Genomic DNA, 22580 nt, shown 5'->3' on the forward strand with positions numbered 1-22580 from the left:
GCTTTTGCATACACACCAGTTTTTATAGGTGCATGGTAAACTAGATTATTGCCTTGATACATTTTGCCAGATAATGTTAACTGACAGTGGAGCCCAGTCACAGCAGCCAGCTTTAATCAGGAATGGAGGATTGTCTCCTGTTGCAGAGTTATGTTGGAGCTGTGTGGTCCAAGCTCTGTCATCAGCTTTATTTCCCAATAGCAATCTAGATACTGAGCACTCGGGTACTTGAATCATTGTTGGGTTCTTAGGTGCTCCTTTTGTTGAAAGGAGCTTTTTCAGTTCACACGGACACCTGGGTTCACTTGCTTAGCGTGTGCTGTATGTGTAAATGTGTGTGTCCATTGATGCTCTTCAGTGTGGTACAGCCTGCAGGAGAAAGGGAATGGAAAGCCCTACATTGAGTTAATTTACTGAATATGGACTTAACGTGGGTGTGTGGAAGTGTATGCTTACAATCTACCATTTGTAATGCTTTCTTTCTCCCTCTCTCTCTCTCTCTCCCCTCCTCCTCTCTCTCTCTCTCTCTCTTTCTCTCTCTTTTTCTCTCTCTCTCCCTCTCTCTCTTTCTCTCTCTGTCTAGCCCATGTCGGTGCTGTTCTCTCTCATTCCCTCACTGTCTCACAGTATCTATCTCTGTCTCTTTTCCCGTCTTCCACTGTCTTTATTCTCAAAATCCTTTCCCACATTAACTGTACAATCAGCAAAGCAGAAAAGATCTTGGAAAGACCTTGATCTTTTTCAGGATGGAAGATGTAAATCGGTATGGATAGAATGTTTTGTTTTTTTTTGCTCTGAAATGTTCTGCATGAATGTTGGTCAACAGGGCCGCTCAAAGATCAGTTATTCCCTCTCACAGTAGTGCTTCTTTTCCTGCCAACTAGACATGCCTCAAAATGGCTGAAAGACACTCTACTGAGCATGCTCCATTGGCTGACTCTCTTGTGTTGCAGGATACCATGTCAACAGCACAGTGTTGATCTGAATGAGTTGCAATGACATGCTTTCAGTTTTTTTCTTTGACTAATAATTAAAATTGTGAAAGTTGACAAAGGATGGTAATACTGTAAAATATGGGATTATTCCCTAATATTGCCTCTGTTATGTTTGGGACTTGCTATTTTATTATGCACAGGATAAGTATATGATGTTGGTGGAATATTTGTAGGGTTAGAGTTAAACCAGTAGGTTACCCAGTAAATACCTTTGGCCTGGAATTCAGCTGTGACCGGAAAAAATACTGAGTTAGCAGTGAAATCAATATTGTTCAATAATACAGTATTCATTTAGGCTACCCAGGGAGGTTATATTCTCCTTTTAAAATTACATCACCTTACAATGGCTTCCCAGGTTTGAGCAGGCTTATTGGATTTAGCGTGATCATCATATTTAGAGGTCTTAGTATACCACAGAACGGGTTTAGAGGGTATATCGAAGACCATTCCTCAACATCAGTATTTTAGCCAACAAAATTTGATGGCACGAGTTCAAATGTCATTGCGAGGTTGATCGGGGTGAGAGATGTCCTTATAGCTTGCTATTTCTGGAGGGACATGTTATGCAGGTCTGTGGTTTTGGCCAGGCTTTGCACAAAATAAATTTGGCCAGTGCAACATTAGGCGCAGAATTAAGAACAGTTTACTGTTAGATGGAAAGATATGTTGATCTTATTTCTGAGGGGTCAGATTACAGTGAATTAGGCTACATACACGTTGTGCAAAAAGGACCATAGTGACATTGAGACATCTCCATTTATTTGGAGGAAATCATATGTAAGGGTGGTCCTTTCCTTAAATTCAACAACTTCATTGTCCTTTAAAAATCAATCAAACAAACAACAGCAAAAGACAGTATAGGTGTTATAGAATGTTTTGTTTCAACTGATGTTTAATACAATGTCCTGTGAATGTTTGGGTCTAGTATAATTCTATGCGTTCTCGTCTGTCGTCACATTCTTTTTTTTGCTCTCTTAATTGTTGTTTGAACTTAAGCATCTCTTTTGTATTGCGTTTTATATTTAAACACCTGCTGTCACACTAAATCAAACTCCAGCTGCTTGTTCTTCAGTATATATTCAAAAAATCTCCCATCCTCCCATTCCTCCCCTCCCATCTGATGTTTTGCTTTTAGTTCATGTAAGGTCGTCCCATATGGTGACTTACATCAGACATGATTCATAGGCTCACAAAGTTCACACAGAGATGGGCGCACCAAGCATATGTAAATACCTTCTCTGCTTTGCTGTTGAACATAACATTGTTTTGCTGTTGTCTTCTCTTCGCCCTGCGTTCTGTTAATGCATGCCCTGCCCCTCTCTGAGGCTCAGTGGAGATTAAGACCTCTAGAGAGAATAAGGATTGAAGATAGCTCATACACATCCTGCTTCTTTTGGTTGTTGTCAGACCCTTAAGCAGCCAAGGCACCATGCTCCTCAAGGGCTTTTCCAAACTTTACCTCGTTTTTTTTTGCCATGCATGAAATGGCTGCACGCATTCATTGGTGCCTTGTTTAAAAAAAGGCACTGAAATTTGAACTGACCGAGCATGCTCTGTTTGAGCTTTTGCAAGAGACACCGACAGAGGGAGCTGCTAGGTCACATGACTAACAAACCGGGTGAATGTGTGCATGCGGGAGGAGAAGGGAAAAAGAGGAACAATCTGTTCGTGACTCTCTCTCCCTCAGTAGAGGCCATCGGTTGAAAGTAGGTATGATGCTGCGGGGAGCGCACCTCTAACAAGGAAAAGAGACCTTGCTCCTTCATTTTTTGGCTGGTATAGAATGTTCATCATTTGAAGCTCATCGACCTGCTCTCTTTTCTTTTTCTTGCTCTGTCTTGTGTTCTCATGAAATCTGTTGAAGGTTGTTTGCTCTTCTGATGATCCAATGAAGGAGTCCTCTTCTGAGTGAGAAGTGCATCCAGCCCTTACATGCAGGCCCATCAGCTCTGAACCAGTGGCCTACTCAGCAACCAGTAAAATATGGCCTCCTGGGTTACAGCTGATGTGTGTCAAAGACTCCTCATTCTTGTAGTCAACAGTGGAGGCCTCTTTCTGATCACTAAGAAGTTTAAATCAGCCTGATTAATTGTGAGACACTGTCCTTGAATTCTGATCTTTCTGTGGAAGCTTGCAGAGAAGAGAAATCCACTGGACTAATATTGTCTGTCGTAAAGTGGTCCGCGCATGCGACTGAGCAAGAAATCTAAGGAAGATAAAGTGGATTGATGTCCTTTCAACATCCTGGACTCACAAGTCTGATTTCCTGAAACTGAGGAGAGAGTTACTCGTGTGCTTCCTGGTATGCACCTGTGGGTGGAGTTGAAACTGAGGCCTTACATATGTCAGGATTGTAGCATTCTTTTTGTCTTTGTGTGGCTGACATGCCCAGTATTCAAAGGACTACATGAAGAAAGAGACACAGGAATTGTAAGGAGCAGTGCAGCAAATGCCTCATCCTATTTACACGATGGTAATAGAGACATGCAAGTTTTGGCTTGTTGATAGCTACCAAGATTCTGGATTATCATTTTCATCAAAACAAGCATCTATTTTAGCATTTTTTCTCTTCATCGTGTGCCTCGCCTTTTAAATCCGCTCTCTCGATTAGTTGCAAAGACAGTTTAAGAAACAAGAAGGCCCAGTACTCGCTAATGAAAAGTTGCTCAAAGAAAACTGGTTCTGCCTTTAGACTAGTTTTGCTGCACAGTGATCTCTGCTGTACAAAAAGCCAATTAGATGTGTGAGAGTATGAAGGTAAACCAGTATGAAGAATTTAGAGCCTTTTGGTGACGTCACGCTCGTGAAGCATTCTGAGAGTGTTTTCCATGTTGTAGTTTGTTTTGCAGCGTCGAATACACTTTCTCCAGCATCCTATCTTTTTGAAATCTCAAAATTTTTGTGGAACATTTAAAAGTTTTTGTATTTGGTTTTGACACAAAAATAACATTCCTTCATTTTTTGTTTTCATTGTGATAGTGTTTGGTATAGTCTACTTCACATACCAGACCTTGTGTTGTGTTCTTTGTATTGTGGTCTTTGTTCCATTGTGGTCTGGCCCAGTGTGGCCACATATTGTGAAATGTAGGGGGGTAAAGAGCACAAGGCATTTGGGAGGAGGAGGAGTAGACTTAGCCATCCGATGAATATCTAAGAAAAGGACCATCAGTGGCACAGTGTTTGAGACTGGAGACTTTTGAGTCCAGTATTTCAATTTTAACCATCGGTTGTGATTTATATGGGACAGTTTGTTCTTAGATACATTTATATTACACTCAATGGTCTGTGTTAAATCAGTGTCAGTATTGCAGGCTAGCTGTGACCAGTAGTTCTCTGTCAGCCTGCACATTCACCTGTTATTGAGATAGTGAGATACACAACCTCTGTTTAAAGCTGTATTAATTTTTTTTTATTTATTTGTGTCCTCTCTTGTAGAAGAAAAAGAACTCGTATATACTTTGATCAAACCCTCTAACCTAGCACAATCATGAGCAGTTTTCAAGATGAATTTTTGCTATAACTTGGGGGAAATGTTGTTGATAATGTGGCCTTCTTGAGTGTGGCCTTTCAGACATCTGCAGGACGGATTTAGAAATGCTTTGCTCACTGTTGTAAATGAGGGACACATCATTTTAATCAGAGAACTAGGGAGTGACTTTGAAAAAGAACTTCTGCAGTGCCTCTTTTGTTGTTGTTCACGTATGAAGCCCGCTCTGGCTACGAGCACTTACACATTTATTCCAAGTTAATGTTTGTCAGGTGGGTCCAAATTTGCATCATTGATTAATTTGTATTTTGATTATTACTTACTTTGGTTTATCTCAATTGTTTCTCATAGCCTCAGTCTGAATTGGTCAGGTTAGGGCTTGCTAACACTGATCAATTCAAATTCTATCCCAACAGCTCTTTCCCAAAGAAAATTCAGTGTCAGGCCTGTTGTGTCAGTAAACACTGTGGTTACGAAATGGCGGTGCATAGCAGGCTGCTCTTCCTTCCCCCTCCTTCTCTCTCTACTGAGCATGCTCTCTCTTCTGCCTGTAGGGGGAGGGCTAGGGAAAGAGAAAAGACCTATTTGAAGTTGATTTTCCCTCAATGAACAGAGCTGTAGGGCTTACTCCCTCCCTATTTCTCTGTGTCTACTCCGTGACCCTTGTGTAGCGAAACTTCTTGAATGTTCTCATGGAAAATGGTTGGGCATTGGGTAAAGGTCACGTCATGAGTTTGTATGGTTTCTTTGAGGCCTCATGGTTATTGACTGTTATCTGCTTGACCACTGTTTCTGTCCTCTTTAGGTCTGAGAATCAAGGCTTTGGTAACAGAGAAACATTTTTTTTTTTCGCAGAGCTTGTAGCTCCACCCTCCATCAACCAAGACGCACACACACCCAATGATCACAATCACACAGCCTTAAATATCTTAGTAACTAATGATTAAAATGCAGCTGTGATTATCCACGTGTGGATGTTGATGTTAAAAGGGAATAGACTAATGCATAACCTAAAGTGAACTTCTGAAAATATTTCAGCCACTCATTCAGGAAATACCAATGTATTAGGTTACACTTAGCTGTTGGATCAAGAAGTGAAGTAATGTAGCCCAATACTGTGTATTAGGCTACATTGTAAAGCAAGGGTGTGCTGCCACACGCTGGAATCCAGTGTCTGTGTATGACTGCATATGAGTCCTAAAAAACTCTGGGTTTATTTTCAGTTCCAGAAACGTGAAGCGCTCTGTACCTCTCTTTGAAAGCAAACTTCTGCTAAACCTTGACCAGCCTTGTTTTCAAACTAAATAGACCATTTGCTCTGTAAGAATCTAGGAATTTTGTAAGGGTCTAGATCTCATCAGACTTACTGATTACCTGACATCAGATATATATTAGTTGATAGTCTCGTGCTTCAGAAAGTCTCTCTTAGATTGAGAGTTCTGTAGGGTGCAGTGTGTGTGTTTTATGGAGGTTACAACAGGTCTAGAGTAGAAACAGACTCAGAGAGACATTGTGTACTTCTCTGCGAAAGGCTTGTTCACTCTGTTGTTTTGTTTGTGGTGTCAAACTCATTGATACTTCTTGTTGGTAAAGAGGATTTGTAAAGGAGGCTAATGAAACCTAATCTGAGCTGTTGTGCCACAATAATTTCTCACACATATAAGATTACTTTCTCCATTACCCTGTTCTGATACACTGTAAACATTGAGATTTTATTGAATGTAGCCTACTCGCTCCTGCTTTTTTCTAAAGGGAACATTTAGCCTCCTCCCTCAGAGAAACATGCCTTCCTTATTTTCCCTCAGCTTTGAATCAGCTTAGGCTACATTTGCTGTAAGAGCTCCAAAGGTTTCAAGCATAACTGAAAATGATATTTAACAAAAAATCAGTCACATAGCAAATATCAGTGTTATCAAACAGTATTCTTTTTTTTTCATGTAAAAAGTTAATGTGTCAGAGTTGTCTTATTTGTAGGCTCGTGGAGGACAAGCCTAAAGTGTGAAACAAGTAAAGCCACTGTAGGAGCTCCATCAACAGGTTATCAAGCCACAGGAGAGGTGGTCACAGCTTGGTGTGCTTAGAACCAGGATGGATCTGAACGGACACGTGGTGATTTCAGGCCAGTGACAAGGCCGTTGTGGTCCCTTTGGAGGAGAAACATGCCTCGTTTGGGCAGGGAAAGGGGACTCTTATTATGAAGTGGCTCCCCTGGTGGTGAAAAAGAGAAAGGGAGCTTCTTTGTTGAGTGAGGAAAGCAGTTACAACGGCAGACATTTTCTTGCTGTGTACGGAAAGCAGCCGGTCTGGCTGCCAATCAGATGACAGTTGTTAATGGAGGCTTGGTTGGGGGGAGGTGCAGGAGGGGTAAGAGCCTGGATTTTCCTGTAATTACAACACCTTCTGAGCCCCCTCTTCCTCTGAGCTGGGATATAGAGTCTTAAAATTGTAGATTTAGAAGATTTACAAGTGAGTGAGTGTGAATTTTCCTTTCAGGAGATGTGCCACTCCAGCTGCATGGTTTTTGCGCTGACTTAAGTCCTCTGAACTCTGTTCTTTTTCTTTATTCTCCTTTCTTTTCGAGGACATGTCGAAGTATATCTGGTCATTTGATTTTTTTTTTTTTTGTGTATTCCTTTGTTAACAAGAGCTAATCATTAACAGATAAATGGAATGGTGCCAGATGATTTTGGTTTAGGGACAGCACTCTCTTCTTTGATTGTGTCTGGATTAGGGGGAACAGCTGAGGACTTAAGAGTGAATATTGAGCTCAGTTGCAAAGATATGCCACTTTAGATTGTTTCCTCTCAGGGGACGAGGACTAGCTCGTGTCAAATAGATTGTATACAAGGCATTAATCTGATTGGGGTGATTAACTTCCTTGAAACACAGAGAAGTGGTCACTTTGTCTGCCCTGCAAGTCCCATTGAGTAGGCTAGGTGTTGCTTTGCGAGTGCTAGGTTTAGAATTGTGTGCTCTTTCCGTTCTGCCTGGAGCTATAGCATTTGTTTTCTGCTTATCAGTTCTTTTGTTTTAATTGTGCTTCAGCTTATGTATCCCTGTATATTATGTGTCAGTGTTTTTTTTTGTTGTTTTTTTGGAGATCTTGTTGAGGAAAAAAGTACCGTCAAGTATTACATCAGTTCTTGTTGTATTCCAAATATTTTGCAGCAGTGTTGAGGGAAATGATTTTGATGGGAAAAAGTGTCAAGAAGATTACCAGGACTGGATGGAAAAAAACAGGTTCCTTGTTCTATCCTCCTGAAATTTTGAGGGTTTCTCTAGTGAATCAAGCATTGCACTGTAATCTTGTGAAGACGGAAGACAACGTATTCCATTTGGGTTATTTGTTTTTGCCTCATTTTTGAGTTAGCCCAGGAGATACTGAGCTCCACGCACTGTTCCAAGCAGCTGTGCAGGCAGCCTTGGAGACAGCATGTTTCTCCTACTACCGGGCGAGCTGAGTAGCTGAGAGCTTACACTGTATCTGGGCCAGCGGCCAAGCGGAATTGCACTGTGACGTGACTGCTGCGACCAGATGAGAGAAAGAGAAAGCAAGAAAAAGAGAGGTGGATGGATGGTGGGCCCAAGTGCAAGCTGCTATTGTTATTCCTGTTCACGCTCTGCGTGTGGAGCGTTCCGTTTAAGCGCCTGCCTTCTGCTCCGTGTTTGTTCGTGCTGCTCTGGCTTGTTGAAGAGTAACTGCAAAACGATGCTTATTTCCTCAACATCAGTAACAGAAAAGTCAGGAATCTTTAAAATTCGTATATCGACAGCGCCTTATTTTTCTCTTATTTCAGGCTTCTGTGTCCAATATCTTTATGTATTTGTGAAATAAATGAGGCATGGTTTTGTTGTTAGGGGGTCATGCATGTTTCGAAGAATATGTTGATTTCCGTTTGCGGCTTCTGGATTTCGTCATTTCTTTTCAGCTTTGCTTTTCAGCAAAAAGACAGAATTATCTCAGCCGGCTCTACTGGCCAATCAAAGCCCTTGTTTTTTGTGATGTTATTGTGTCTGGGTTTTTCAGCTCTGGCTAAGCCTCACTCACATTCCCACAGGATGATACAATCACGTCATGCCCAGCCCCAGTTTGGTGAGGGGTCAAATGTAGTGTGTCGTTCTTCATATCATGACCCAGTCAAATGATGGTTTTGCATTTGTTAGCCCGCAGGTTTGGCCAAGGGTAGTGTGGGGAAGGGAGAATTGATGAAGACAGAAGGGATGAAGGAGTCTTCAGGCGACAGAGAAGGTAGCTTACATTTTACATTAATTCAATCGACACTGCAGTGCAGCACAGAGAGTTTGACTAGCATGAAACATTTACTGTATATATTTTTGTGCTTAATTCCAGCGGGAGAGGATGATTTAATGAACAGACACGGAGACCACCGTAGAACGGACACAGAACTGAATGGGACCTACGAGAGTACGGAAACAGGGAAGAGTCACCAGAGCTCTGCCGTGCAGGGGTTGCAGAGCAGACTGAGGATCGCAGAAAACGGACTGTTGGAAAACAAGGCTCCTCATGGCTCTGTCATTGGCAGTAATGGCTACGTTCTCAGCACTCAGCAAGAGGACTCAGCAACTACCCCACACAGGACTAACTGGTCACCCACAAATATCTCTATCACGGGGCAGGTGTCGAAAACGCTGCCATCCTCAACCACTTTGCGTGGTTTAAACCAGGGCGCCCTAAAGACTGATAGCATAGGGCCTTTATTGTCAGATGGGAGGACAGAAACAGAGACTAAAAACGGCACAGTGTCAAGCACCCCTCCACCTGTCACGATTCACAGAGCACGCAAAACCATGTCCAGGCCAGCCTCCAACCAGACACTAAAGGTAATAAATATTTTAATGGAAGATGTTTTGAGAGCATAATAGCAAACAGCATTCCAATGTGCTCAACCATATTGTGAAGCTGTCGAGTCTGAGCTGTATCAAGGTTATTTTTGTGTTTTTCATTTTTTTTTCTCCTCCTTTAGCTTTTAAACAGGGAACTAAAAGAGCCAAACACGGTGAAAGATGAGTGTGGAGGTGGACCAGAGGTGGTGAAACCTCTGCAGACACCTCTATCCCAGAACCAGCTACCTCAGAGCCAAATTGATACCACAGCTGTGACGACCGTTACGCCAGCCAAGCCCCAAACAGGTTACAAAGGCTCAGCCCACTCCTTTAAACCTCTGCTGTATATAGAAGAGTCCTGTATCGCTTTTTGTATGTGGTTGTTACAGTGCTGAAGTTCAAGAATTGATCCAATTAATTCAGTTAAAGCTGACTCAAATTCCCTGTATAACCAGTTACAGAGCTTGTGTCTGGTAAGGTAACATCAGTCCCCAATGCATTTTGCCTGTTACAAAGCAGTAGTTTAACTTTTACTCTTGAACTGATGTGTTCACAGTGAGTGTTCATTAACTTGGATGTGTTCATCATCATTTCTGAATTGCCTTTTCAGATGGGCGACACTTTGTTGAGTTTTTGCTAATCCATCTTTACCCATCCCATTGTACATGACACAAATCACTATCACTTTAGAAATGCGGCCTGCCAAATACAGGAACCGCATCTTTAGCCATTTAACTTCACAGGCTCAAAGGGTTTTGATTTTTTTGTTTTACAGTATAGTGTGTTTTCAAGATACCAGTTAAAATTACAGATTGAGTTGACTATGTGCCTTACACCAGTGACCACAGGAAGAACCCTATGCACATTTCTTGCATGCTTTGTTGGTGTTATGTACACGTGTGCAAACCTGTAAGTTTTTGTATAACTCAGGAGTAGTGGCTGGGGTAAGGAAAAAGAAGCGGAAGATGGGTACATATAGCCTTGTGCCCAAGAAGAAAACCAAAGTCCTGAAGCAGCGTACAATGCTGGAAATGCTTCAACGTGCCCATCAGTCTCCGCCCAGTCTTCAGGTGACTCCCAGACCACACTGGTTTTCCCATTCTGGTTGAACACACAGTGGTTCTGTGTTTTCCCAGAGATTACTTGCACTGATACATTCCGGCTTGGTGCATTCTAGCCATTTATTTGTTATTTTATTTATCTATCAATTAATTTATTTTCCATCTGCCTCTGCAACAGTGGGATATTAAACTGTTGCAATTATCTCCTTTTTTTTTTTTTTTACAGTTTTAAGTCAGAGATATTTGGACTGATGTATGCTCTTCACTATCATCTTTAGTTAAAAGAGGTGTTGCCTGTAAATGGGGAGAGAGCTGAAAACGAGTCTGAGGAGGATGAATCAGAGGAAGGAGAGGATTCAGATGAAGATGAGGAGCTGGTCACAAAGGAGGGGTTCACAACCTCGCAGAAGGAGAACAGAACAGCTGCCCCTGCACCTCAGGTTAGGTTTGGCTTTAACTCTCCAGGGTGTATGCTCGTTCCTCTCTTCCGCCATCTTTTTAAGTAGAGTATGTTCTGTGTGTATGTGCCTAGAAGAGACATTTGAAAGAATTCTGAATACAGTGGAACTCTTGAGGTCCTGTTTGTGTTTACATCATGTCACTGGAATAGAAGTCCAGTGACTTACTCTTGACTTCTTGTGAGGTTGGTTGGATTTCGAGATCGAATTTGTTCTTCCCCCCCCCCCCCCCCCCCCCCCCCCCCCCCCCCCCTTCCACAGCTTGGAGAAGAGCAGGAGTCAGAGGAAACGGGGGAGGAGGAAGGTGAAGAGGAAGGAAATGAGTCAGACTTGGTGAGAACCTATCCTGTATTAATAGATGGGGACTACTCATACACAATTTCCGAAAATCCAGCTACCCTTCTGAATTTAATACAAAGCCTGTTTTGTTTTGGGGTTTTTTTAAAGAACCTGAACCAGTCCCAAGCACTAGAATGCCATGAGTTGCACTAAAATAAGATTAAGTTTGTTGTCTGTTCCAGAGTTCAGAGTCCAGTTTGAAAAAGAAGTTGAAAAAGAAAGGTAAAGGGGACAACCCTTGGCTCCGTCCTTCCCGGAAACGCAAGCGGAAGTTGAAACCGATGAATGATGGACTCCCTGGTAAAGCAGTCTCTCTTTAGCACTTTCCAAGGGTAATCAGAAACTTAGCAGACCCTAAACAGAATAGATTGATGTCTATGACTAGACAAGTGGCTCTTCCCAGGGTGCTTCAGGGCCATAAATATTCAGTGTTTCCTTGCAGGTAATATCTGCTTGAAGTTGCGAACCTGAGAGTATGTGCGGTCTCATGGTCTGTCATTTCCATTCTGCACTCCAGGTATAGAGACCCTGACTGAAGCTGAAGTACGGAGCCCAGCCCTTGCTCCTGCTGAGCGTAGTAAAGGGTACACGGAGGTTCCCCTAGAATCACTCAATCTGAAGACTCAGGAGACACTGCCAACATCCCAGACCACAGGTAGGTGTAGATAACGTGGAGATCAGTGTCAGTAAAACTCCACAGTTGGGAGTGGACTCCTGAGTGGATATCCATCTGACCATAATTTTTGTTTTACGTGAGGAAGGTCAAGGTGTTTAAAAGTATTTATTTATGCTGATATTTCTTCCTAGCATTTGTCATATTAAGAAGCTGCATCTGTCAAGGAAACAGCTCCACGCGATTTTGCAGAGCAAGCATTGAGTAAACGCGGTTGAAGAGAACTGACATAGCCAAACAGAGACAATTAACGTTGTGGGTAAGGCCTCAGCAGGCCTAGTAGAATGAGGTCAAACCTGCTGCCATGCTTGCTAAGATGAGTCATCAATGATCTGAACTCTGGACTGATAGAGTGCCCCCTGGTGGTGATGTCTCTACCAGTGCTCACTGGCTCAGTAGACAATGCCAACAAATGGTGGTCATTATTTGGGGAGGTCAGAAGCTTAATGTAATGTTGTAATGTTGCATTGTGTATGCTAAATGCATTGTGTTGGAGTTAAAATACGTTTAAAGAAGCTTTGACTACCGCATCTTCCTCACTCTTGGTGCATAACTGATGGTGTGCTACTACCCCCTGTACACCAAATTCTTTAAAGTGTTGCATGTTGGAATGTCACTGGTGAATGGGTCTTGTTCAATAGGTGTATCTAGTGTTGTGGAGGGACCAGACACAGATATGGTGCAGGAGCTTCCTCTCTGTAGCTGTCGCATGGAGACACCCAAGAGCAGGGAGATCCTAACCCTTGCAGACAGGAAATGTATGGCCACCGAGAGTGTGGATGGGCAAGTGAGTTAAAGACCTTAAAACTCTTAAGAAACATCCAGAAACCAGCCAGAAAGATATATGATACTTTGGCTTCGTGACACATGCCATTGTAATTTTTTTTCTCTATTTGCTGCTTCCTGAATTAGCTGAGAACATAGAGTCACCATAAAGTTGATATACCGTAAATACATTTCCTTTTGACTCATAATTCACTTACTTTTCACACACTTTCAAGTTTGAGTAGTTCTAATGTGTTCTACCTATACATTTGCTATTAAATGACAGGTGGTGAAACACTCTCTCTTTCTCTCTCTCTCTCTCTCCTTAGCTGAGTCGGTGTCAGAGTGCTGTTCTAAAACATGAGATGATGAGACCTTCTAACTCAGTGCAACTGCTGGTGCTTTGTGAGGACCACCGAACAGGCATGGTCAACCACCAATGCTGTCCAGGTTGTGGCTTCTTCTGCAGAGCGGTAAGTGACTAGTCTAGTCTGGTTTTTCACGTGCATCGGACAGGAGGCTGTCCATCATACTAGCTGTGGACTGACTGTTGTTTGAGTCCACATTTTACCTTGGAAGAAATTTTACCTTAGGAGAATTATTGTTTTGGGTGTGAAGCTGGTTTGGTTTTTATCACTGAGTTAAAGAGTGTCATGTTATGTCAGGCTAGATGAACAGAATACTTATTGTTCCTTATTGTTCTAGAATTTTGTCACATTCTTTTGTTAAAGGCATATAGAGTTTGCTTCCCAGTCTTAGAGCTCAAAAGCCACAGTAATATGAAACATCCCACTGGAAGAGAATCAAACTGATTTGTCTGTCATCTCTCTTTTCTGAAGGGTACTTTCATGGAGTGCCAGCCGGACAATAATATTTCCCACCGTTTCCACCGAGCCTGTGCCTCAGTGCTGAAAGGACAGAGTTTCTGTCCACATTGTGGTGAGGAGGTCAGCAAAGCCAAGGAGGTTACCATTGCCAAGGCCGACACAACCTCCACGGTTCCCCCTACGCAGGGTCCTGGTACCCCCAGTGTCACAGAGGGCAGGGCTGATACCACCACAGGAGGGTATGTTCACACGATTGCCAGATCATTTCTTTTTTGTCATTAATATTTATTTTATTTCAATTGGGTTGTAGAGTTTTGCACAGCACAGAAATAACAAAAGCTCTAATCCCGTTGAACCACTTAGCTTCACTCACCCAGACCCACATATGAGCTGGCAGCTGTATGTCAGTCTTCCAAACATGAGAGTATTTCATTACAGTATTACAAAGAAAGAAAAACAAGCAAAAATCAGCCATGAAGATACTGTAGGTAATGGTGGGTTATCAGGCCTTAAGACCAGAAGTTCTTTTGACATAAATCAAGTTTAATGTTGCCTTTCTCAGGCTTCTTGGCAGGAGTTAAAGGTATTGAGTTAGCTGCCAAAATAAAAGAGTCACCAAAATAAAGTGTCTTAATGGGGCAATGGGTGCCCACGAACCACCAGAGCCGCATTAATACGCCTTGGAAAAGGTTCTACAAAAGTCTGCAGCTGGATAGATGCCATATGGATAGATGGATAGATGTCATATGACCATATAATGGAATTCCTCCTAAGGAATTCCATCATGTGGTGTTTTTAATAGCGGTGGAAGACTATCTTGCGGATGTCACCCTGGATTTCCCATATATTAAATGGATTGAAATCTGAGCTGGCCGAAGCATATGGTTTGTTTCATTTTCATGCTCAGACCATCTAGTGACCATTTTGGACTAGATCACGCTACTTAGGATAGAGATGCTTAACCACCGATTGTATGTTAAGGCAACTCCTCTGTGTGGCTTTGTATTTATTGGTGTATTTGTGGGTTTGTCAAACACTTAATGAACCTAGGTAGTATTCAATAAAGTTCAACTCACAGCATAAAAAGCACCAGAAAGCTTCACTGTAACCACTTAAGCCTCTAGGTCTCTTTTGGCATGTGCCACACATATATTTGTTTGCTTGTTATTAATAGAGAGAAGATCGACGTCTGATCTGCTACTTTGTGACGGTATAATTTGTTACCAGTGCTCACTAGACCATTGCCAGTGTTGCTTGCACAGTGTCACTCTGAAACGTACATTTTTTGTTTAATAAGTTGTTCATGCAACCCAGCCATTTTATTTCTCAATGTAGAAATATTGATGGGCTGTTCTCAGTGAAGCTGTTAATGGAACCACATTGTAGGAAACATCTCAGTACACCTTGTATCCCTCATCATGCTTTGCACCCCTCATTAACTTATTTTGGTGTTTATTAGCTCCTATAACTTTAACTGCATAAATCTAGTACACCCAGGTCAGTTATATTATGGTTTGACTGTGTTTTCATGACCTTCAGGCCACCTCGTCCATCTGTGTCTGGTGAGGGCAGAGCAGACAGTTCCTTGCCCAAACCTCTTGAAGCTATGAGCACATCTCTGATCCCTGGGGACTCCAGACAAGGCACGCTGTCAATGGTGGGGACTGGGCCTGCAGCAGGACCTCCTAAAGAGACTTTGGAGAGTGTCCTGCTGGCACTTGATGCAGAGAAGTAAGACCCCCCGCCCCCCCAAAAAATTTACTCACATTCAAAGAGGCCTCCCTTTCAACAAACTTCACCTCAGTTTTCCAAAACCATTCCTTTACACAATGATCCAGTCAGAATTACTATCTCTTTATCCAAGCGGATGGGTTGGATTTAGACTTTCATTGATTGATTTATTCTTTTTACTTTTTGTTTCTGTTGCATACCAGGCCCAAAAAGCTTCGGTTTCACCCCAAACAGCTCTACATTTCTGCCAAACAGGGTGAGCTACAGAAGGTCCTGCTAATGCTTGGTAAGAGTCTTTGCCAAACTCCTGTCTGTGGTTTGGCTCTTATGATCACACACAAGTACTTGGCAGGCTAACCACCAGTAAGTTTTAATGCAGTAGCTTGTTACTCTTGTCCTCAGAAACCCATAGCCTTTCCATAGATTCTTTGAGGATCTTTGTGTTTAATTGAAATAGTTTACTCATCTCCAGGCTCCTAATTGGCTTATGAACATCAAATTTCTCGCTGATTCTCTTAGAAGTCCTGGTGCTTTAATAAAACAACCACAAGTGGATTAGGATCCATGGCTCAAATGTAATTTTAATGAAGGCAGTTTATGTTTCGTGATGTCAGCTCGTCTGTCTTTTCTCCAGTGGACGGGATAGATCCAAACTTTAAGATGGAGAGTCAGAACAAACGCACTCCTCTCCATGTGGCTGCTGAGGCAGGCCATCAGGAGGTCTGTCACATGCTTGTCCAGGTGAGACATGAGTAGAGACTAAAATAGTCTCCCATTTTAATGAAAGTTGTGAATTTTACCAAGGGAAATTAAATTACTGATGCAGAACAACAGTCCGTTTGAATGTTCTTTGGGTCAAGGGTTTACCTTCATTCTTGCTGAGTGGTTTGATTCTTTTAAAGTCTTGAAACTGGATCTGTTTTCTCGTCTCAGGCTGGTGCTAACTTGGATATGTGCGACGAGGACCAGAGGACGCCCTTGATGGAGGCATGTGAGAATAACCATTTGGAGACGGTCAGATACTTGCTGAGAGCTGGAGCCATCGTGAATCACAAGGTTAACCATCTTCACTTTAGTCGCACTCATATGTGAAAACATATCAAATTTGGCCACAAGATTTCACCATTCCCAGCATAAAACGAAGCACTGTTCTATATATGTATTTTAGAATAAACAGGAGTGAAATGAAGGACATAATGAATTATCTCATGGCCAGAAAGTGAGAAATGTTGATGAAATCATGCATCTTTTCAAGGAGCTTTACTGCACAGTATGTATATGTATATTTAATATACATTCTGTGATATTTTTTTAGGATGTGGAAGGTTCAACATGTCTCCATCTCGCTGCTAAAATTGGGCACTATGATATTGTACAGCACCTGCTGTCTATTGGCATGATAGACATCAACTGTCAGGTAAATGAAGAAATAACTTGTAGAGAAATCTTAACTAATAAGCACTACTCAAAATGAAACTGCCTCCTCAGGCAGGTCGTTGACACCACTAAATGTTTTCTTATCATATGTTGAGTGGTGTTGTCAAATGCTGCTTGAGAATTTAATGATGGTCCTTCTCACACTTTACACATCTGTGACTGGCCTCACATTTACCTTGGATAAGACTCTTTCACTGCTAACTAGCTGTCTTATTGCATGCATGTATGAGTTTTTCCAAATGAGAGATTCTGTGGAGTCTTCACCACACACATAGTCAGCCACTCCTTTTATGCACTGGCATCAAAAGCTCATTGGCTCTGCTCTTTGTCCTAATATATGCGTTGGCCCCTTTGTTTTTGTTTTTTTTCTTATCTATGTTCAAATGTGAAGTCATTGATATGAAATATTCCGGTACGCGTGTTGTGATGTGTTTACTTGCAGGATGATGGGGGCTGGACACCCATGATTTGGGCAACGGAGTATAAGCACGTGGACCAGGTTAGACTGCTGCTGTCAAAGGGAGCTGACATTAACATCAGAGACAAGGTTAGTTTGTGTGTACCTTGAAACAGATTTTAGGTTTGTGGTCTCTTTTCCACTCAGGTTTTGACTGTTTTGTTTTTCTTGTTGCAAGGCCCTTATAATGTGGGTTGTCTGTATCTCTGGTTGACTTTCTTTGGCTCATTATGATGGTAATTATGAGGAATGTTGTTTAGACTTTATCACTGAGATATGTGCCAGCAGTTGTGGGCACTTTTTATTTTGACGATACAAGACTCATGGTGCGCTTCCTGTTGGTCAGGAGGAGAATATTTGTTTGCACTGGGCAGCCTTCTCTGGTTGCGCGGAGATAGCGGAGATCCTGCTGGAGGCGAGGTGTGACCTCCATGCCGTTAACATCCACGGAGACTCTCCACTGCATATTGCCTCGCGGGAAAACCGGATCGAGTGTGTCTCGTGAGTGAATGATATAGATCCTTTATAGATCCTAATCGGATCATTCCAAAGCCATTTCTCAAGACTGAATGCACAACAAGATTACACAGTAATTACTCATTACAGAATTCTGAAGCATTGTCTCCTGTGTTCAGTGAGGTTGGAACATGGCTGGTTGCTATCACTTGTTGCTATCACCTGCAGGTTGTTTTTGTCTCGTGGGGCTGATGTCAACCTGAAGAACCGTGAAGGTGAAACCCCAGTGGAGTGTTGTAGCCATAGCTCGAAGGTGTGGAGTGCACTACAAACCAACAGGAGACAGAAGGAGGTCACGCATAGCAGCACCTCCTCAAGAGAGAAGCTCCTAAACAGGTAGAGCAGCCATTTAATTCAGCCCTACTTAGTCCTGTTTCTATCCTGACTCCTTTTGGGCTCTTATTTGTCATTCAGGTGGTGTCTGTGATGTTTAAACCTGAGCCTATTGTATTTTGAATGTTTGTCTCAGTAGCAGTGTTTGTGACTGCCAAACATTAATGACTCAGATGACTCTCCAGCGTCCTATACTACTGTTCACTGCTGTTCACAGGGATATTGCACGAGGGTATGAGAGAGTTCCCGTCCCATGTGTGAATGCGGTAGACAGTGAACCCTGTCCCGACAACTACAAATACGTCCCTCACAACTGTGTCACTTCCCCTATGAATATTGACAGAAACATCACACACCTACAGGTAAGTAGACCGTCGAAGTGCCCACACACACTTCCAACACGGCAAAATCTATCTTTTCACTTCTTCATTGTGCTACTGAGAATAGTGCTGATTCCTGAACTGCATTAAAAGAAATGGCGTAAAAACATAGCACATGATAAAATTTCTAGTTACAGAGTCTGTGGATTTATGTGGCACCTTTGCTGATTAAATGTTACAGTCGTATTGCACCCATATTCCACAGTTTCGTCAGTTTTTTATCTGTCAGTCTGTAAATATGGAAAGGACTTGTCTCATCCTGTTCCCCTCTCCTCTCGTCTTCAGTATTGTATTTGTAAGGGCGATTGCTCTTCATCTACCTGCATGTGTGGCCAACTCAGTTTGCGCTGCTGGTATGACAAGGTAAGAAAGGATAATTATTCTATTTCATTGTCAGTGGCGCTCTTTGCTTTTTTTTTTTTCTTTCATTTTTGATGCCTGTCTTCCTGAACTGTAGACCAGTGACTTCAGTACAGTGACATCTACTGAACTTTTCATTTCCTTGAAAATTGTAACATTGCAACAACAACAAAAAAAAAAAAAAGCCTTATATCAGTAATTAATCTATGATGACCATTGTCAATAACTGATTTTGGAAATTACGTGCCTGCTGATCACTAGATGCTACTTTTACTGGAGTCTTTTACTGGAAGGGAGTGACCTTTCACTGTTTGATGCGCTCATTACCGTTTTCTGTTTTCATATATCACTCAAGCTGAAATATTTGCTGCATTTCTTGATGTCTGCTGTCAGAATTATCTAATATAATTTTTTTTTCGCTTTTTCAGTATGTCTCCAAGATCTTGATGGATTTAATTTAATTTATTACAAATGTCATTGGTCTCATGAGTTGGTACGGTGCCAGTGTGTAGACAGCTTGTTAATAAGCATGTCGTCAAGGGTTGACAGAATCTCAGCATAAGACGTGGGGGGGTTTATGAACAGATCGAAATGAACTGAAGTCCACTGTGTGGGCTTTAAAATCATTTTTTGTATCTTGCATACACCCATTGCGCCCTTATCGGTTGATAACATACCGAAATTGTCATTAATGACGTGCTTATACTCTGGGCTTTTATTTTACCACTGATTGGGGTTTCCTGTATCTGTGGAGCTGACGGGCCATCGTGTGTCTTTTGACAGGAGAGCCGGCTGCTGCCAGAGTTCTGTAGTGAAGAACCGCCGCTCATCTTTGAGTGTAACCATGCCTGCTCCTGTTGGAGAACCTGCAAGAACCGTGTCGTTCAGAATGGACTAAGGTAACTGTGCAAGTCTGTGATTCAATATAACAGTATAGTAGATGAAGTGAAAAAGAGATTTTTTAAGTTGGCTCTGAAAACACGCTTTTCCTCAATTGTGATTTAAGTCGGATGAGCTCGGTCACATTAGTATTAACACTTAACACAGTTTTTTTTGGGAAATGATTTTCGAGGAATTGGGAGCTTGTTTTCATGTTGTTTGTATTCTGCTTCAAGAATTAGACTTCAGCTCTTCAGGACCCAGCTGATGGGTTGGGGAGTGCGGACACTACAGGATATTCCACAGGGGACCTTTGTGTGCGAGTGAGTCCCATAATTACTCACCGGTGAATCTGAGAGCAGCTCTGCTTTTCAATCAATGAATGAAATCCAATTCAAAGTCAATTAACTGTCTAGCCTCCTCTCCTCTCGTGTTGAGGGAGTTGGAGAGATTTTGAGCAAGCACGCTCGTGTGTGTCCGTGTGTTTGTGCAGGCTATGTAAGCATGTGTTTATGCGTTCTTTTGTGAACATGTGGAGTAATGGTTCAACTTTGCTCTTTTTTTTTTTTTTTTTTTGCAGATATGTAGGAGAGATCATCTCTGATGCTGAGGCCGACGTGAGAGAAAATGATTCCTACCTTTTCAGCCTGGACAGTAAGGTACTCATAAGTAGAACTGTCTAAATCATTACCTCCACAGTGTACAGGGTTGGATAGGCTGCATGGCAAGAGTGTGGAAAGAGTGGACTTTAACCCCTTGTGTGAACTTGTTAAACCCTTTTAAGACTTTTGCTTCAAGACCCCTTAAGCTGAATCTAGTAGATGAGGAATACTTTTGTCCCCGGCTTCACCTCTGCTATAGTTTCCTCCACCTGCTCTGTTTATTTCCCACTCAGATGTCGTTCTAGTCTATAAATAGCTTGATGCTGATCGTCATGGTGATAAATGTTGTCATGGCTTTGCCTCCAAGACCTTTAGAATTTGTTTAGGGGAAAAAAAGAAACAGAGAGTTTCACCTATTATCTCACCCCATCGAATGCGTTTGAAGCAGAATGTTTTCATCTGATGGAAAAACAGTTCCTTCATTATTTATTGCTTTACATATGCCCAGAATGCACTTTAATGTTGTAGCTCTCAGAATTGGGAGCACAATATTTATCGAAGTTATTCAATGGATCTATTCATGTCAAAGTGCAAGGCTTTTTCTGTTTGTTTTCAGGCCAAGTCTCCACAAAGCCCTAGAGGCCTTTGTTTCAATACACTCTGTTGTAAATGTTGTTTATTATAAGTACTGTCTTCTTTAAAATCTTTGGCTTGGATTAATCGAAGGTTTAATCTCAGTGGAATCAGGCCTATATTAACCACCGATTGCATCTAACATAACTGGACACATTTTGAAAGAGATGGTGAAGTTAATGATGCATGCAGATAGACTGTGATCTGAAGTGTTGATCTAGAATTCTTTTTATCTCTCTAATAATCTCTCAGCAGGGTACGAATCTCAGTTGGTATTCTTTTGATTGTTTTTTTTTTTCCCCCTTGCTTTATGCCTTTTGATAACTCTCTGCAAAATGAATTTTCTTTAAAGCTGAGGCATAATGCACTGTATATGTGTATATATATATATTTTTCTTTTTTTTTTGCAGGTGGGTGATATGTACTGTATAGATGCCCGCTTCTACGGCAACATCAGTCGGTTTATAAACCACCACTGTGAGCCCAACCTGTTTCCCTGTCGCGTCTTCACCTCCCATCAGGACCTGCGTTTCCCCCATATCGCCTTCTTCGCCAGCAAGAACATCACTGCTGGGGAAGAGCTAGGGTAACTGCCTTACTATATTCCTAATACAAATGAATATTCCTAACACAAATGACCAACAGTTCAAAGGTCTGTGTCTGCATTCACAACCAGCGCATGTGTTACTATCTGTTTTACAGTTTGACATAGAGCTCATTTGCTCGACGGCGTTTTTAGGAAGATTACGCCTTGATCAAACATACCCAATTATTACTGCTGAAGGGTTTTGATTAACTTTGATTAACAGAACCAGATGAGTCTGTATTGGGTTGGACTTTGCACTGAGCCTGTTTATGTTTTTTTATGTTTTATGTTTTTTGCTACCTCTCATAGGTTTGACTATGGCGACCACTTCTGGGACGTGAAGGGCAAGTGCTTCAGCTGTCAGTGTGGTTCTCCCAAATGCAAGCACTCAGCAGCTGCCATAGCTCAGAGACAGGCAGACAGCACTCCAGAGTCCCAGCAGCCGAGCACCCTGCCTGACACCAGCTCCCACACGACCCCCTCCAGCCCAAGTTGAGCCAGCCACCACCACCACCATCCATAGGCTCCATTTCCACCCAAGCCTTCCATCTTAACCAGCCAGTCATCACCTTTTCTCCAGCATTAGCATCAGCACCCCCCTCAGGGCCCTCCCTATGGGCAGGATGAAGCATCAGACAGCTCAGCCTCCACACAGGGCTTAAGACTTCAGGGCCATGACCTGCCGTGGTCACATGGTTATGCATACGAACGAGTCAAGGCAAACGACCATGATGGGGTTGTTGGGTAGAGTATGAAAGAGAGAGAAAGAGAGAGAGAGAGAGAGAAAAAGATGGCAGCAATTTTTTGCCTCATCTTGTTGGGGGTTTTTTTTTGGTATGTCTCTCTCAGTGCCAGTGGAAGTAATGTGAATGAAGCAACATCTGCAAAAAAAAAAAAAAAAAGGAAAAAACAAACAAACAAACAAAAAAAACCCAACAAAACAGCAACTTGAGGGTTATTTATTGCCCCGTTTGCATTTGTAACACATGACAGTCCTTCTCTTTATTACTGTTACTGTACCTTTAAAACTATTTAAAAAAAAAAAAAAAAGTCCACGCACAATTCCAGACTACAGTGTATTTACCTCACCTCAACCATTGTTTTTTTTTCCCTGGAGAACTAACACAGATTCATTCACAGCCATATGCATTTCTACAAGACTGCCTTTTCCAAGTATTTGATTGACATTTGTGTTGAAAATAGTTTTTAAATACTG

At 42.1% G+C, this 22580-nt stretch overlaps 1 protein-coding gene across 1 annotated transcript; it reads left to right on the plus strand.

Annotated features, from left to right (window-relative positions):
- Window positions 1-2543: 2543 nt before the first annotated feature.
- On the plus strand, window positions 2544-22145 carry ehmt1b (euchromatic histone-lysine N-methyltransferase 1b). The gene is given in 27 exon segments (XM_030767323.1): window positions 2544-2705; window positions 8647-8731; window positions 8834-9324; window positions 9468-9633; window positions 10261-10397; window positions 10667-10828; window positions 11108-11179; window positions 11368-11485; window positions 11709-11840; window positions 12500-12645; window positions 12953-13096; window positions 13463-13689; window positions 14990-15181; window positions 15385-15467; window positions 15816-15922; window positions 16115-16237; window positions 16497-16598; window positions 17061-17165; window positions 17422-17576; window positions 17760-17927; window positions 18142-18286; window positions 18590-18667; window positions 19448-19563; window positions 19780-19866; window positions 20124-20202; window positions 21189-21364; window positions 21674-22145. Coding segments are annotated over 27 exon segments (3945 nt in total). The 3' UTR covers window positions 21861-22145.
- Window positions 22146-22580: the final 435 nt, after the last annotated feature.

The sequence above is a fragment of the Chanos chanos genome, chromosome 3, assembly GCF_902362185.1.
Source record: "Chanos chanos chromosome 3, fChaCha1.1, whole genome shotgun sequence".
NCBI lineage: Eukaryota > Metazoa > Chordata > Actinopteri > Gonorynchiformes > Chanidae > Chanos > Chanos chanos.